The sequence below is a fragment of the Bipolaris oryzae genome, assembly GCF_000523455.1.
Source record: "Bipolaris oryzae ATCC 44560 unplaced genomic scaffold scaffold_147, whole genome shotgun sequence".
NCBI classification, from domain to species: domain Eukaryota; kingdom Fungi; phylum Ascomycota; class Dothideomycetes; order Pleosporales; family Pleosporaceae; genus Bipolaris; species Bipolaris oryzae.
In genome coordinates, this window is record NW_006911423.1 from 1 (window position 1) to 17,339 (window position 17,339).

General features: G+C 52.0%; 6 protein-coding genes across 6 annotated transcripts; 4 read left to right on the forward strand and 2 right to left on the reverse strand.

Moving 5' to 3' along the window:
* Positions 1-1,980: 1,980 nt before the first annotated feature.
* Positions 1,981-3,471, forward strand: COCMIDRAFT_8065 (uncharacterized protein; the record flags this gene model as incomplete). The annotated part of the gene is made up of 9 exons (XM_007692953.1): positions 1,981-2,036; positions 2,092-2,139; positions 2,192-2,321; positions 2,372-2,415; positions 2,465-2,564; positions 2,633-2,989; positions 3,040-3,118; positions 3,168-3,351; positions 3,405-3,471. The coding sequence occupies 9 exons, from the start codon at positions 1,981-1,983 to the stop codon at positions 3,469-3,471; spliced, it is 1,065 nt and encodes a 354-aa protein (XP_007691143.1).
* Positions 3,472-4,018: 547 nt separating this feature from the next.
* On the forward strand, positions 4,019-6,533 carry COCMIDRAFT_103803 (uncharacterized protein; the record flags this gene model as incomplete). Its single annotated transcript, XM_007692970.1, has 7 exons — positions 4,019-4,068; positions 4,167-4,517; positions 4,571-4,742; positions 4,817-4,988; positions 5,037-5,664; positions 5,793-6,004; positions 6,058-6,533. 7 exons carry the CDS (start codon positions 4,019-4,021, stop codon positions 6,531-6,533), a joined length of 2,061 nt encoding a protein of 686 aa, XP_007691160.1.
* Positions 6,534-6,746: 213 nt separating this feature from the next.
* COCMIDRAFT_39592 (uncharacterized protein) lies at positions 6,747-7,712 on the reverse strand (the record flags this gene model as incomplete). Its single annotated transcript, XM_007692963.1, has 1 exon — positions 6,747-7,712. The coding sequence occupies one exon, from the start codon at positions 7,710-7,712 to the stop codon at positions 6,747-6,749; it is 966 nt and encodes a 321-aa protein (XP_007691153.1).
* Positions 7,713-8,574: 862 nt separating this feature from the next.
* Positions 8,575-10,164, forward strand: COCMIDRAFT_39593 (uncharacterized protein; the record flags this gene model as incomplete). The annotated part of the gene is made up of 2 exons (XM_007692964.1): positions 8,575-9,098; positions 9,153-10,164. 2 exons carry the CDS (start codon positions 8,575-8,577, stop codon positions 10,162-10,164), a joined length of 1,536 nt encoding a protein of 511 aa, XP_007691154.1.
* A 1,280-nt stretch (positions 10,165-11,444) lies between these two features.
* COCMIDRAFT_39594 (uncharacterized protein) lies at positions 11,445-13,160 on the forward strand (the record flags this gene model as incomplete). Its single annotated transcript, XM_007692965.1, has 4 exons — positions 11,445-11,511; positions 11,648-11,922; positions 11,978-12,049; positions 12,105-13,160. 4 exons carry the CDS (start codon positions 11,445-11,447, stop codon positions 13,158-13,160), a joined length of 1,470 nt encoding a protein of 489 aa, XP_007691155.1.
* A 688-nt stretch (positions 13,161-13,848) lies between these two features.
* Positions 13,849-16,694, reverse strand: COCMIDRAFT_39595 (uncharacterized protein; the record flags this gene model as incomplete). Its single annotated transcript, XM_007692966.1, has 3 exons — positions 13,849-15,066; positions 15,113-15,726; positions 15,773-16,694. The coding sequence occupies 3 exons, from the start codon at positions 16,692-16,694 to the stop codon at positions 13,849-13,851; spliced, it is 2,754 nt and encodes a 917-aa protein (XP_007691156.1).
* Positions 16,695-17,339: the final 645 nt, after the last annotated feature.

The window sequence follows — 17,339 nt, forward strand, 5'->3', positions numbered from 1 at the left end:
CAGCAGGCGACGACGGCCTACCCGCGCGGGATGGCAGCGGAATGCCCTTGGGCGCCTGCACGATAGAGTTCGTCTCCATGCCCTGGATCGGCAGGCGAGGCAGGCAGTCAGTTTGGTCTCTGCACTGCCAAATGACGTCTAAATTAAGGACCGCCTGCTCCCACACAGCGACGCTCCTCGGACGCGCCTTCTCATTCGTTCCCCCCTGGCTTGTCCTGGCTTGAGGGGCCTGCTGGCCAGACCTCTGCCATGCTCGCCTTGTGAGACGCTAGCTATCCAGCCAGCCCACACACACACACAACACAATGGCATACATGCACCCCATCCAGCATACACACTGAGCCTTGCCGCATCCACCTGTCGTGCGCTGCTTTGCACGTCTAGAGTCGGGCGCTACCCAGTGACAAGGCGGCGGCCATGTCGTGCATGATGACGCGTGGCGACGAAACACCATTGGAGCCGGCGCCCGCCATGCAGACAGCGACACTCTATGCTCTTGCACCTGAACCGCCCCGGGAACACCACGTCTGTCAGCTGCCGCTACCACGTTGTGTAGGTACTGTCAGCTTCCGCGGCTATGGCTGGCTATAACCTGCCGTGATAGCCGCAGGGGTGCCGTCCGTAACTAACCAAGTCCAAGTACGCCTTCGGAGCAAGCCGAGCAGACCACACCAGGCCAGCGCAGTCCAGCGCAGTGCAGGCGTGACCTGGGCCTAGTCTGGCGTCCATGGACATTTAGCAGACATCGGATTGCCATGGTGATCGTGGCTGCCATCCAGGGCGATTGCCATGTCGGGCCCCTTTGCTGTGTATGCTACTTACTCCATGTGTATGTATGTATGTATCGGTGTTGTACGTATGTAAGTACATACATGCATACATACACACGCATGTACCTACATATGTACACACCTGCATACACTACTACGTCGGAATGACACCAGGGCTTGGCTGCCATGTGCGGCCACAACTGCTGGATCGTATCGTCAGCAACGAGGCACAGCTTGCTGCCCAGGCATGCACATCGCCACTCTCTCACACGGCAACCGCAGACAGACCCAACACAGAGAGGCAACTCTTCCGCTCCGTGTCGAGCTGAGTTAATTCTCTCACTCCATGCTCCCGTCCCCATGGCATCCCCCGCCGAGCGCGAGCGAATCCCAGGCGGGAATGCGCACGAGCCGGCAAACCACGTGAAGTGAGGGGAGAGGGACAAGGCCGGCATGGGCACACAGCTGTTGACGTCGGTCGTGGTGGGGTACCTGGGCAGGACAAGCAGGTCGGCCGCGTTCCCATGGCACGCCCGCCCATTACGCGTGGACTGAGCATTCAATGGGCCCAGGGAAAAATTGTACTGGACGTGATGCACGGGCTTTTATCGACAACTCCCAAAGACCATCGTGACGTCACTCTTGAACACGCCAAAACCTGCGTGAGAGCAAGAGACGTCTAGAGCCCGGGCCATGCATCCCTCATCGCGTCTGGTGCCTTGCCCCTCGTCGCCCTCCTAGACCTTCACTCTCCTGCTCCTCCTCTTCTTCTTGCCGCTCATCTCCACGCTTGCCACTCTCCTGACTGCCCCCCTCCATCCCTGTGTGTTGCACCTAGCTGACTCTGCCGGCGCCACTACTCACCCTCGCCCGCCCGTTTGCCTGTCCACACACGCACACACTCTCAAGGCGGTAATCAAACACGGCCGCTACCCTCCCAACCGTCTTCCATACCCTGGTGCAAACTCTGAAGTTCTCGCAAACGAGTCCTCGGAGCCAGTGTCGCGCAATCGCCTTGTTTGCCGGGTCTAATTACCGACTCCAATAACATCTGTCTGTATTTAGCAGCCTCGACGTGCTCCTCAGTTCCGAATATTCGCGACTTCCCCACGTCCAGCCTGCCTTTTTCCACCCACAACCCTCCCAAGCCCCCTTACTCAAAGTCCTCCACCCCGCGCCTGTCGCACTGCCATAACCACCACAATCCACAATGGCGGAATTCGTACGCGCCCAGATTTTTGGCACCACTTTCGAGATTACCAGCAGGTGCGGAACACATGCCCCACCTCGTCACCTCTGGCTCTCTGCTAACATCCCACAGATACACCGATCTGCAGCCCGTCGGCATGGGCGCATTCGGTCTCGTTTGGTACGATTTCTCTCCATCTTCACGAATAACTCAGTGTTGACTCTAGCCGCAGCTCAGCAAAAGACCAGCTCACCAACCAGGCGGTAGCTGTGAAGAAGATCATGAAGCCCTTCAGCACTCCAGTTCTGTCCAAGCGGACATATCGAGAACTGAAGCTTTTGAAGCACCTTCGACACGAAAATGTGGGCAATTCTGCTGTAAAGCCTCCAAACAAAACTCTAACCTCACCCAGATCATCAGTTTGAGCGATATCTTCATCTCTCCTCTCGAGGACATGTAAGTAGCCCAATTATGGCCACCCATGAATATACACCAATCAATTCAGCTACTTCGTCACCGAGCTCCTCGGCACCGATCTCCACCGTCTGCTTACCTCGAGGCCGCTTGAGAAGCAATTTATCCAATACTTTCTCTATCAGATTTTGGTACGTAGTAGAAACCAATCCAACGCGTGCAAGAAAACAAGGAAAGAAATTTTGGCTGATTTGAGAAGCGTGGATTGAAATACGTCCACTCCGCTGGTGTGGTGCACCGCGATCTCAAGCCCAGCAACATCCTCGTCAATGAGAACTGCGATCTCAAGATTTGCGACTTCGGTCTCGCCCGTATACAAGACCCCCAAATGACGGGTTACGTCTCGACGCGATACTACCGAGCACCTGAAATCATGCTCACGTGGCAAAAGTACGACGTGGAGGTTGACATTTGGAGCGCGGGTTGCATCTTTGCCGAAATGCTTGAGGGCAAGCCCCTGTTCCCTGGAAAGGACCACGTGAACCAATTCTCCATTATCACGGAGCTTTTGGGCACTCCCCCAGATGATGTTATTCAGACCATCTGCAGTGAAAACGTGAACACGCCCAACTAAAATCGCGAGGAGCCTTGGCTAAAACTCTACAGACACTGCGATTCGTTCAATCGCTTCCCAAGCGCGAGAGGCAACCATTGGCCAACAAGTTCAAGAACGCTGAGCCTGATGGTAAGTGTTGAAAACGTAATATCCAGAGTGCTAGGCTAATTTTCCACAGCGGTTGATCTTCTAGAAAACATGCTGGTTTTTGACCCAAGGAAGCGCGTACGAGCAGAGCAGGCTCTCGCTCACGCATACCTTGCACCATACCACGACCCGACCGATGAGCCGGTAGCCGACGAGAAATTCGATTGGTCGTTCAACGACGCAGACTTGCCAGTCGACACCTGGAAGATCATGATGTAAGTTCACAACTAGGCAAATCGCAGAATACAAGAAGCTGACTTATTCGCAGGTACTCGGAGATCCTCGATTACCACAACGTTGATGCGGCAGTACAGGAGCAGGAGAACGGCAGCTAATCGCCAATGGATGTCCCGAATCCAGCCATAATACTTTCACAGTTCTCAGCACCGAGTCATACAGTTTATCAAAGTTCGATGTATCATCTGCGTGGAGCAGGCGGATTTGGCTTTTCTCAAAGATTCCCAAGGTCTCGTTTGGTGGACCAAAGTGACATGAAAGTGCGGAGGTAGATGGACATGGGTGTTATTTTTTGTCTTTTGAATTATCAATGCTCGTACACGAAAGGAATGTTTCATGACACGACTGGGCGATGGGCCTAACTTAGGTAAGAATATGAGATTATGCTGTTAATTGTCCTATCCAGTCTGGTGGTCTTAGTGATGCATCTGTTCAAGGGTGGCTGACGAGGTGGCGCTCGCCGAGGCTAGGAGCCTAAAGAGGCATAGCTCCGTAAGGCTGGCTGATGGTGGGACGGGTGTTGTTCGTCACCGCTCGCATCGCGTTCCCCAACTATGCATAGGACATGAGCCCGGCCCCTATGGCCTTGGATTCTTCACTTTCGAGAACCTGACCGCCGTGCGACATCTTCACGAGCGCACAACCATGGCGACACTTAATCCGCTTGTATGTGTGGTGGATTTTCATCATGCGCGGTAAGCTCAGATACTATTTCACGGAGTGGGCAAAGGGGGGGGGGGGCTTTTTGGACCATCTGTACCAGAATAACAGATTTGCTGATAAAAAATGCTAGAGGCCCCGAAATCGAACTCTGGCTTGGTGCAGAAGAGGGAACCGACCCAGCAGCCGACAATGACTGGTCCCTCTTGCCGTTCATGGCCCTGAGCGATGGCGCTCATGCCTCCACCGAAGACTACTCCTACTTCACCCTTCGCCGTGCACAAACCCCGACCGAGCCCGCAACCTCTCTTTTCGGTATCTCATGTACGCGACAACTCGACGCTAGCAAGCTCATAGACCGACCGGCCGAGGTTACAAGGAGTACGGTGCAAAAGGCGGTAGTGGTTATAAGCAACAGCCCGCAGCATTTTGGCGCCATCAAGGCACAGTTGAGCGTTGTTACTCAGTTGTGGTTTGCGCAAAGGTATATTGTTCAAAACAAGGAGGGCCGGTCATGCGGCTGACACAAAACTACAGAGACTTTAGAGACATTGAGATATTGGAGCGGTTTACAGAAAGTCTACCCCAGCTGCTTAAGAACCAGGAAGGGCAGCAGGACCACTACTTCGGCATCTCTTTGCGCGAGTTCATACACGAGTTCAAATGGCAGACTCTGGTTCTTTTCAAGTGCGCTTTACTCCAACCAAAGGTACGCTACATTCTGGCAATCGAGAGAGATGGCGCGCACAGCTGGCACACTAGTGTTGACACGACACCCAACAGGTTCTTTTCTTCGGCTCTCATTGCGAGCGATTATGCATGATGCAATTTGCTCTTATTTCTCTGATACCCGGCCTTATTCGCCACCTCCAGGATGCTGCTGACCCAAAATTCAATTCGTGCGAGGAGAAGTGTGTCACGCCAACGTCTCTGAAAACGTCAGAACGTGCTTCTTGTTAGTGTCCAACCCCCGACGACAGCCCATCGTGTTAACGAATCGCAGTGCTTGCATATATGGGTCTCCCCCTGCAGTTGTTTGGTACAGGCTCGCTATTCGGACCGTATACCCCGCTCCAGCAGCTCGATGTTTTGGCAGATCAACATACAAAGTCATACATTGTTGGCTCTACAAACTCATTGTTACTACAGCAAAAAGATCGCTACAGTGACATCCTCATCAATCTCGATGACCATACGGTGAACATCACTTCGGCTTCGCTTCGTCAAGCATCGGTCCTCTCAACACCGGACCGGCGATGGATCGATTTCCTAACCCAGACAGTCCACGATACATGGGATGAGTCGGATCCGGGGCGGCCGAAGGACCATGGATACGCTGGCAGTGAAGAGTTCATCCGCATGCAGTTTGAAGAGTACCTCCTTGCGATGCTAAGCTCAGTCAAATACAAACTATACATGGAGAAGCACGCACATAAAGAGCCCGTAATCACTGATGTCGAGGGCGACCCGGCCAGCGAGTTTTCAAATGACTGGGTACAGGCCTGGATGCAGACGGAGAATTTCCGCATCTGGAACAAATTCACAGACTCACATCTCTTCGACATTGTTGATCCCAAGCATCCCTGCTCTGGTGGTCTCAGCATGGAAGACGTTCAGCGCCGACTAGCACAGTACGTCTCCACTTCTTTTCTTTCGCCTTGCAACCCCAACTAAGTCTTCCTTCTTAGTATTTGGAACAACCCCACATTCCAAGCAGTCTCCGTGGGAGTATGTGTGCTGATTCTCGCTTGGCGATTAGGCAGGTAGCAGAAATGCACCTTGATGAACGACTCGAAAAGAGTAGAGAAATCCTTGGAAAGCAGATCGCTGCAGGGCAACAAAGGTTCTCTTCTGCCTACAACAGACTGTGGGCGGAGATGGAGGCCATGCGTGAAACTCAGAAGCAGAGGGCTGAAGAAGCAAAAATTCAGGCTGAGAAGGAGGGTCGGGCAACTGAGGAAGAAAAGAAATGTAAAGTGTATTGATCAAATTTTGAGGAGTACATTCAGACTGATTGCCTATAGGGAAATCGCCACAAGCTCCGGATCTCTCGAACGCACAAGCGAGAGCCAGTGCCTACTTCTCTAGTTGGGGCACTTGGGCAAGTGAGAAGAGAAAGGGGTGGGGCAATAAGACGCCTGTATCCTCACCCACGCCTGATGATAACAAAAGAGCCGAAGATTTTAAGAAGGCCAAGGACACGTTGATTGGTGTAGACATTCCAGCGACTTCACCTCTGCCAAGAGAGATCAAAAGACGGACTTTGGTATTTGATGCTGAGGACATCAAGGCTGATACCGATTACGACTTGGTTGAGACTGAAAAGAAAACCGTCGATGCTGAGAAGGACAAAGATGATGCTAAGAAGGATACAGATGGTGCTGAAAAAGAAAAGGTTGATGTGGTCAAGGATGAAGATGAGGTGGTCAAGGACAACGTTGATGTCGTTAAGGATAAGGATGATGCGGTCAAGGATAAGGTTGACGCGGTCAAGGACTAAGCTCTGTTTTGATTCTGATACACAGCTTGCTGTTTGGCAATATAACGATTCGAATTCAAGACGAGCAGAGTACCTGGTACCGTTTGATGTAGATATCATATAACTTGACGATGCGCCTTGAAATCTTCACAATGTTCATTACATGGATTTTGTAATCTAGTGTAATCTATGCCATGTCGTCATCTACATTCATCAATCGTATACCTCATTCCATCATGACTCAGCCTTCGACTTCTCTCCCTCAATGAAATCCCTAATCGTCTGCTCCAGCCCCACATCCTCACTAAACCCCAGCTCCTTCGCCCGAGTAGTATCGTACTTGGCCGGCCAACTTAGCACAATCCTCTCCGTCCCCTCATCCCTCTTCTCCTTCACCAATGCCCTCGTCTCCCTCCCCGCAACCTTCTCCAACGCATCCAGAATCTCCCCACTCGTCGCCGTATACCCAGGCAACAACACCTGTCTAAAATGCCCAAACTTCTCTTTGGGCACCTTAACCGCATGCACCAAATTCGCCGCCAAAGTCCGCGGCGACGTAAGCCAAATCCCTATCTTCGGATCCACAGGCAACTCCGCCTCGATGCCCTTGACAGGCTCCCTAACAATCCCCGATACGAACGACGACGCCGCCGCCGTCGGCGCCCCCGCCCGCACAAACACGGTTGGCAACCGCACCGCACGCCCATCAATCAGACCCCTCCGCGAGTAATCGTTGATGAGGAACTCAATCATGAGTTTCTGTGTCCCGTAGCTCGATTCAGGCATAGGCACCACGTCCGTCTCCGTCACCACATGCTCCACCGCCGCGCGTCCAAACACGGCGCACGACGACGTAAACACGACTTTGATCCCTGGGCGCTGCGTGCGGATCGTGTCGAGCAGCGTGCGCACGGATTCGAAGTTTACGCTCAGTCCCAGATCGAGGTTGGCTTCGCTGCCGCTCGACATGATGCCGTGGAGGATGTAGACTGCATCCGGGTTTTGGGCGATGAGCGAGGTGCAGGCATCGCGAGAGGTTAGGTCTGCGGCTGTGCAGGTGATGTTTTGTGAGGAGGGGGACGGGGACGGGGGTGTGTGTAGGTCGGCGAGGAGGAGGTGCGTGGCTGTGTTTGTGGCGAGGAGGTGGTGGGCGAGGATTTGGCCGACGAAGCCGCTGGCGCCTGTGATGAGGATTTTCATCTTTTTTTTCCCTTCTTCTTTTCTTTCGTCCTAGGAGTGTGTATATAGGTATGGGATTGGAAGAGTAGGTGAGAGAATAGATAAGTGAAGAAGTAAAGGGTTTTAAAAAAAAGGTAGGTTTTATGGAGGTGTGTTTTGATAGAACCTGAATATATACTAAACTGCCACAATCCGCTTTAAGAAGGCTTCAACCTGCTCGGTAATGCTGCCGATTCGTACAATGTGGGACCGGCATTTAGCCCGTTGACCTCGTTTGCTTTCCCCGAGATTCGGAAGAGAGCCCCTCCATTAGGATAGAAGAAAAAAAATCGCCTCTCTGTCTCGAGACGAAGATCACCTTCCACGATGCAAGTTGTGATGATTATTCCAAAAAAAAATGGGCAAGGGTCCGCCCTTTCTAGTCGCACAACGTCATTGCCAAAGTATAATTTTCGCAAGAGCTTATTTTCCCTTAGATCTGTGTGTCCCCCCGCACCCCCTGCAACTGACGCTTACAGGTACTCCCGTTACTCTAAAGTCATGGAACTGCGGGGCTAGATTGCAATAGGAAGGTGGACCTTATGACCTAACAATTTTGATCAACGACCCAATGACGAGGCTGCGCGTAAACCTCGGATGATGTCAAATGGTCAATACGAGCGGGCCACTTGGAGACGGCTAAGGAAAAAGCTGGGGCCCCAGACACGTTTTTTTTCCGCCGCCAGGTGGAGAAAGTTAAGGCTAGTACTAGTAGAGCTATTTCGTTATATCCGAGGTATTTAGGGAAAAAAAGGGAAAGTAAGGGTACAAAAAGCGCGGGGAATTTGGGGGTTTCTGAGAATATAGTTGATACCCTTCACACGCATCTTTTTCTTCGCTTATCATGGCAAGAGTGACGGCACTTCTTTTGGGTCTCTCCCAGTTTCCTGTTTGGGCTGCTGCTGGAAGCCCAGCGGTTATTCAGACTTCGTCAGGCAAGGTCAGGGGTTTCACTGATGATATAACGCCGAATGTTGCGCAGTACCTTAGTATCCCATTTGCAGAGCAGCCGGTGGGAGCACGGAGATGGTTGCCCCCGAGTCCGGTGAAGAGGTCGAACAAGGTCATCGAGGCGAATGTGTTGGGTCCTTCTTGTCCTCAGTTCGAGGTCGATAGGCCTAATGTTTGGCTCACCGATGCGCCAGAGTTTATCATCACGCCGCGCCTTTTCCAATCTGAAGAGTGTCTGAATCTCAATATTTGGGCGCCTTTGGCTCAGTGCCAGGATGGGGGTCACAAGAAGGAATTGCTGCCTGTGCTTGTTTGGATCCACGGCGGAGGTTTTGTGACTGGCGGACCTACTGTTCCGTATCAAATTCCTTCAAGATGGGTTGAGAGGACCGGAGAGCACATTGTTGTTGGAATCAAGTAAGTTGAAACAAACAACCCTCCTTGTTTTGGGGAAGTACTCACCATATGAAGCTACCGTCTGAATATTTTTGGTTTCCCCAACTCAAAGAGCCTCAAGGCCAACGAACAGAACCTTGGCTTACTGGACCAACGCCTGGCTTTGGAATGGATCCGAGACAACATCCGCAACTTTGGTGGTGATCCATCTCGCATCACACTTTGGGGACAGTCTGCGGGTGCTTCTTCCGTCGACAACTACAACTTCGCTTACCCCAAAGACCCTATCGTTTCGGGCTTCATCATGAACTCCGGCACGGCTCTGCTCCCTATTGCGAGTGCCGACGTTCAGCAGACAAACTTCACCTTTGTCGCCAAGCAGTTTGGATGCAGCAATTCCAACCCCAAAGCCGAGATTGATTGCTTCCGTCGCGTACCCCATACAGCCATTGAAGGCTTCCTCAAGCAGTACGCCGATAACGGCACATCGCCCAGCCTAAGTTTCACACCGGTATTCGACAACCGCGCATTCTTCTCAGACGTTACTGCTCGCGCTTTGGCTGGCAAGTTTTCACGCAAGCCTGCCATAATCGGTACGACTTCGGACGAGGGTACCGCATTCGGAACGTACAACAAGACATATGGCCCCCCCAAAGCTCAGTCAGACTTTGCAACAGGTCAATACTTCCTATGCCCTGCTGCACAAACAACAGACGACCGATACACAGCAAACACTACCACATTCCGCTATCTCTACGCTGGAAACTTTAGCAATATTGCACCCCAGTTCTGGGAGGGTGCATACCACTCGTCTGATGTTCCAATGTATTTCGGCGCCTACGGTATTGCAAGGGGCAATGGCACAGAGTTCCAGCGCAAGGTCAGCGAGCAGGTGCAGGATTACTATTTGGCATTCGCCAAGGACCCCATTCACGGACTTCCCAAGTTGGGCTGGGAGGCATACAAGCCAAGTGGCGAGGCAGTGTTGATTGCGCATGAGGGAGAGGTGGTACAGAGTATTGAGGCGAGTAAGTTGAAGACGCCTTGTAATGGTACGACGCCCAACGGTAAGCCTTTGCCGCCATAGAGAGGAGGTCTGTGGGTGGAGTACTCTACTTGACAGTAGAAAAAGCAATTCCCCGGGTTAATGTCGCTGCATGGATAGTCCGTGATTACATGTCTTTTTTTTGCCAAGAAATTCGTATCCCTGTATATGCAACACACTCTCCATGTATCCATCCTCTCTTTGTCGCTAATCTCACTTCGCGTATCGCACCGCCAAAAATAAGATCCATGGGTCCACGATCGAAACCTGCCAGGTCTTTCTGCTAGGATTCGATCCACTACCTCTCCCATGTAACAGCAAGTACATGGTACATGGTACATGGTAACATGGGAGGGATGTGGATCCAGAAAATGAAACCCACGGATCCATGACAAAGCCACCTCGCCACAACGTGGTCGACTTGAACGCCGGTCTGAGCGTCCTGATTCCCTGCATACCTCAATGCGGCAGCCCTCGGGGCGTAGATATGGTCTGGACAGAGAGGATAGAGGAAAAGCAATGTTTTTGTTATGCAAATGTCGCTAATGCATGGTAGGGAGTTTAACAAGAAAAGTTAAGCCGCCAGGATGATAGTTCGGGGTAACCGATGCGAGCCTGGGGTATATGTGTTGCTTTTAAGGCCAGCCAGATTAGCGAACAAACGACGCATGGTTGCTTTCCATGAGCAGCGCAGGGTTGATCGTATCATTCGTATCGGCTGGGCGATCGGGAAGGCGCAAGGGGCTCCTGGGGATTGCGAAAAGGATGGCTTTGTGGCGTTGGAGTGGCTTTGTGGTATTTGATCCTTGAGCCTCGAGACGACTGGGATGATGTGATGGGCCTGGGCAGGTGGAGCCGATGTATCTGAAAAAGAAAGACCGCCAGTGTAGCAGTGGAATCCAGGAACTATGCTGACATAAGCGCAAAGGAAGTTGTGAGTGGTTCAGGGCACGTGACGGAGTGTGGCTTTCAGCAGCTGTGGCTTCCACCTGCCACAGCGGGGTTTGCATGGTTGACATCGTCAAGCTGCAGCACAGGCGCGTTTTAGACAATGTGACGTGACGTCAAAGTGGTGAGTTCCAAGAATGGACACAAACAAACAGGCTCAAACACGTGGTGTTGCGTGTAGCTCTGAACTGGCTGCGTACTTTTGCTACCAATTGTACTCTTTCCGACCACTTCCCCATCTCTCTCCCTTTGTCAGACTCCTGTTCCTATTACCTATAACCACAAAGATATTAACTCGATCCCTGCTGGTTCGAGCTTACTTTTGATCACCTCAACAACATCATAGCAAGAGAGAGACGAATTGACAACACATCATGGCGAACCAGGCACCCGCGTCGCTTGTCGAACATCTGACTGCCTCTGGAGGGGCCGAGCCCGCAGGTACGAGATACGCAATGAAGCATTCAATACCCTGGTCCAACTATACAGCTCTCCTGCCCCTCATCAACCCCACGCATGTGACAAAAGCTATTAACGACCAACCCCAGTTCACAAGTTGCTAACACACGTCAACCAGGCTTCCTCAACGACATCATCAAGAACCTATGGCCCAACATCTGTGTAGCTGGTTCCAACATCATTAAAGACACAGTCGAGCCAATCCTTGCCACCACACTTCCTGGCCCGCTAGCCAACCTGCGCTTCGTCAAGATTGATTTCGGCCATATTCCAATTGGTTTCTCGAATGTTGATGTTCATAAGACCTCGGCTGGAGGCATCAAGCTCGACATGGATATGAATTGGGAGGGTGTATGTGACTTTGAGCTTGATGGCAAAATGGTTCCAAAAATAGTATGTCTGGTATGAATCGAAAGCAGGCCAGGAGTATGACTAACATGACACTCAGGGTGTTGAGCGAGTTCATATGAAGGGTCGTATCAGCGTCTTGCTGTGCCCATTGGTAAACGTTATCCCTCTGGTAAGTCATGCAACCAGTCAGCCAGTAACCAAAGCGTATGCTAACTCGAACATAGATTGGGGCCGTCCAGATTGCTTTCCTCAACACACCATCCCTGAAGCTGGACTTCACAGATGCTGCAAACATTGCCGACTTTTCTCTCATCGATGGCACTGTCCGCAAGACCATTCTTGGTGTCATTGATTCGATGGCAGTACTCCCGAACCGCTTCCTAGTCAAGCTGGATCCCAATACCGACTACTTCAAGGCCTTCCAGCCGCACTACGGAGTCGTTCGTGTGACCATCGGCAAGGCGACCGGGATTGACGTACCCAAGAGGGGCGAGAAGAAGAGCGGCCTTAAGAAGCTAATGGCAAAGGTCAAGCTTGAAGACGTGCCGGACTGCTACGTCAAGGTCAAAGTTGGTGCTGAAGGGCAGTGGAAGACTTCGACTGTGGATAATAACCGCGAGCCCGAATGGAACGAGTCCCACGACTTCCTAGTTACGGACTTTGAACAGGACATCACTGTAGACATCCAAGACGAAGACGTGGTTGGTGATGACGACATGGGACTCGGATCTACGACGATCAAGGAGATCCTCCTCAAGGGGGGTACACAAGAACTCGTTCTCACGCAAAAGGGCCAAGAGACACCAGGCAGGCTAGTGATCCACGCCAAGTTCTTCCACCTCGTCAACGACCCGCAGGTGCTGTCTTCCCCAGGCGTTCAAAGCCAAGGCCAAGGCCAAATCTGCGGTGTCGCTACCGTTCTCATTGCTGGTGTCCAGGAGCTCCATGGTCACCGCGACGAGCTGAACCCTAGCGTCAAGGTCACATGGGGTGACAAGACCTTCCAGACAGCCGCAAAGTCGTACTCACCCGGAACCGATATCTTTAACCCTTCCTTTGACCAGGCGTTCACTATTCCTATCACCACTGATATGTTGGCTAACCCGGCTGGCTTCCAACTTTCGCTGCTGAACAAGACCGCAGAGGTTGGCAGTGCGCAGGTTGCATTTAGGGATGTGCTAACGGCCGAGGGCATGATCCTGCAGGACAACTTCAACGTTGGCAATGGATCGTCTATTAGAGCGCAGATTGCTCTGCATGGTGTCACGGAGGCCCAGTAAGGGATACTGGACCGGGGGTGAGATGAAGCAAGTACGGTTCAATGATCATTGTTGTGCGAGGGACACAAAGATGAGTGTAGTAGCGTGATATTGTAAAAGCTTTCCGAGCGACGAATGAACCTAAATTCCTTTTTTTGAAACATTATCATGAAGAGCTGAGCATCTCTCCGAGCCGAACAAGGAGAATATGTGTAAGGAAAAAAAGAAGAGGAGAGAGAACTAGCCAGCCAGCTCGATCAGCCAAGATCAACCTTGATCATAGCAACGACGACGACGACGACGCCACCTCCAATACCTCCAAGTCATTCATCTCATCATAACATCATGAAGCCCACATTCTGTTCGCCAAACCTCCTGCTCTCGCAAAGCAAACAAAAAGAACGAAGCAAAGAAGGAAAGAAAAAAACTTGCTCAAGCCTTCGCCACCGATATCGTCCCCTCGTCATCCACTCCCCCCGTCCACTCAACAGATTAGCAGAAAACAAAGGAAAAACGACCACGATTGTTCCTTTTGCCCTTTGCCATCCCACCGGTTCGAAATTCCTTCCCTCTCGGATCTCACTGTGGCTACATAGATCGGCTAGTCTAGATTCTAGCCCTTTTTGCTGTTGCCTGCTAATCCACCCCTCCTCCTCCTCCACCACCACCTCCTCCCCTCTTCCCTAGCTTTTTCCTGCCCGCCCCACTTTCACATTGTAGCCCCAGCCTGCGTGCCGCCATCCACATCCAGAATCGCCGCTTCCTCCACGCTCTGCGGCTTCACGAGCTTGATGCTGACTTCAGCGTCTAGACTGTAGACTCGGAGGCCGAGGACGCAGACTGCATTCCAGGGTTTGAGTTCGTTGTCTGGTTTTGGGGTTTGGGGAGGAGGGGGAGGAGGGACGGGGTCGTCGCCGTAGACTGGGGGCCCGTCATAGTGGACTGGGGCGTTGCCTTGGACTGGGGCGTCGTCGTAGTAGACTGCGGGACGCGAGGATGAGGTATGTGGCGCTGCTGCTGCTGGTGGCGACGGGGGATGTGGCTCTGGTGCTTGGTCTGCTGGTGCTGGGGGAGGTTGTGACGCAGATGCTGATGTGGAGGCGTCGGAGGTGGGTGTTGGGTCTGACAAGGTGGAGTTGCTGGGGCTGTCGGATGGAGGTGTGGGTTCGTTAGCGTCTTTGGCGGTGCTCTCGGGGGCGGTACTGGGAGTGTCGGCGGTGAGAGGCTTCGGTTCCGAATCCGTGGGTTTGGGTGGCAGACCTACCGTCTCATCGGTGTTGTTTCCTTCGGGAGCGGAAGGAGGTGTACCGTCCTTTTTGTGCTCTGAATCGGCAGCGGGATCTTTCGGGACATCGCCTTGTTCCGTCTGAGTCTTGCTGGCTTTGACATCTTCTTTGGATTCGGGGGCTTGCTCTTTTGTTTCCTCCTTGGCCTTCTTCTCGTTAGCCTTCTCCTCCTTCCTCTTCTTCCAAGCCTCGTAGTCGGCTTTCTGCTCCTTCTTCCAGGCTTCGAATTCCTCCTTTTCCTTCTCTTCGGCTTCCTTTTCTTTTGCCTTCTCTTCTGCTGCCTCCTTCTTCTCCTGTTCTTTCTTCTTCCTATCCTCTTCAGGAAGCTCGAATACGCCCTTTGCGTTTGCAATGTCGTAGTTCAGTCCAATTTGTCGGAGCTTCTGCGGGTTACGCTCGGCCAGCTTCTTCACGACATCCAGGACCTCAGGTCCATCTGGATCTCGTGTGGCAACAATCTTGGGCACAACTTCGTATACACCAGGTTCGAGGTCGACCTCGGCAGAAATGCTGCGGTTCCCAAACCAAGGACCACGGGCACGGACCAGATGGTCGCCAACTGCAGCATTCTTTTCTTGCAAGATGAAATGCAGGTCAAAGCTATATTTGCCCTCTAAACCCTTGAAATAGCGCTCATCCAACTACTATCATTAGTACACGAAGAGCGGGATAAGAGGTGGCACTTACCTGGCAGAGTACGAAAACGGTCGGGCCAGCTTTCTTAATCTCAACGGAGAACTTCATGTTTAGATAGCCAGTGACCCATGCCACTGAAACACTTGTCCACCGTTGCACGACGGTCCATTCTTCGTTGAACAGGCGAGTTCGATCAAGCAGATCAAATCGCTTGAGCAAATCGTCGTAGGACATCCAGAAGAGTCCGTCATCTCCAAACTTGTGGCCTAGCTTCTCGAGCCAGTACGGTGTCCACTCTCTCGAGCCGTCGCTCCACGGTCCCGTCCATTCGCCTATACTTGCATTCTGCCTTCTACCCCACGGGTTGCGTATCAATACCAATCGGTACTTTTTGCCATTTTCATCTTCCTCGTCTACAGCCTTCAAGACGGAATAGGCATGGCTGAGGGCAAGACCCTTGAGCGCATCCGAGTCGTCGCCATATGCGCTTGAACTCGGTGATGAAGCTGAAAACAAGAAATCCTTGCCGACTTTGAGTAGTTCTTCCCAAAGCTTCTCTTTTCTCAATACACGATTTGTCAGGATCTTGGTTGTGACACCTCCAGTCAAGTCTTCGACGGCTTCACCACTCCATCCACCAGCAATGGCATCGTAATCACCATGTACTGTTCTTTTGTCAGCTGTGTAATGATGTGTGCAAGAAGTTCTTACTTTTAGCGTACGCTTTCTCCAAAAGCGGGAGCCAAGTTTCGTTTTCATCAGCGCAAGAGGCAAGATAGAGTGCCTCGGATCCAGTCTGATAGTTCTTTTTGTATTTTATCTCTCGCGCATTGGTTGGATCGTATCGATCACCCCACTCGGCATCGAAGTCAGCGTTGTTGAGGTAGAGGTTATCGTCAACGACGGTCCAGACCCACTCGCCGTCTCTATAAAAAACAAAGCCATAGACACCACACTCTTCGTCTCTAGCGACACAGACTTTCTTCATCAACGAAGAGTTGGCGCAGATTGTCGAGGCAGCAGCAATGAACCAGCAGTCACCGCTCGAGCCCTGTTTGAGGTCGGAGCTAGAGAAGCCATCAATGACAAACTCCGGCTTGTCAAAAATCCAATCAATACGATGCACTGATTTTGGACCGTCTGAGCTCCGGTTTGATCTCTGGGTCAATATCTTGGCAGTAGTGTTGAAGTCGAATGGCGCACCGTCTCCCATGAAGACGCCGCTTTGAACAAGGGTGGAGAGGGCTCTGCCTAGCTGCGATGAGCTGACCGCAGGCGACTTTTCAGTCTTTTCATTGTACCAGTGCATGAGTCCTTCGAGGCAATTCCCATCAGATAGATCACCGATATCGAAGTCCGGGTCCGTGAATTTCTCATTGGTTCGGATACATTCTTTCACGATGCGTTTGACGCGAGCACAACATTCTGCTGCAGCGGCCTTGTACGATTCGGCCGCATTTTTGCCTGTGACTTTTCCGACTGGATTTTGGGGAGGGAGCAGGTTGGCATACAGACTTTGCGGGAATATCTTGGTGACTTTGGCTGGTTTCTTGGTGATAAGGCTATCCCAGAACTCGTCGATGGCTGCCTGAGGTACGCCGGTTTGCGTGTCATCGCCGTTATCCGAACCCATGCTTGCCCTTTGCTCTGTATAATAGCTGGTTCAGTTGCAAATAGAAACAAGACAAGTAAAGAATGGGACGAAAAGGATGTAAGGCTGGTTTGGGGACAGCATATATATATATATGGCATGAAGATGGGGGCCAAAGGTGCCATACTTGGCGCGTGGCTGGCTGACGGCTTTGTGCGGCTGGATCACACTGTCTGAGTGGCCGTGGCCCCAATGCAGGCGAAAGGTGCATGGTGCTGTGTCCGCCGAACGGAGATTTGGTGGAAGCCTATTGAAAGAGTACCTGCTGTGGAGCTATGCTTGCATATGATGGCAGCTGGAGTTTTAGCGCTTATAGCGCAAGGCAACAGCATCGTAGAGGATGATGGACGATCAGAAAAAAACATGAGCGGATAAGAGAAAGAAAATTATAAAAGGGCCGCCGTTTGAATATGCGCGACGCAATGGTAGTGATTACAGTCGTGTGAGACGAGGAATGCGAAAAGGTTCTTCTTGCCGGCTGATGTTGCCATACGGGTGCACATCAGTTGTATGTAGCGGGCCGAGACTTTGGGCTAGAAAGCGGGTGGGTGAAGGGCCGTAGGCGAGAGGGGCAGTACTTAGCCATCGGTTTGTTGTGTAAGTATGCCATCCTTGGACAGCCACAGC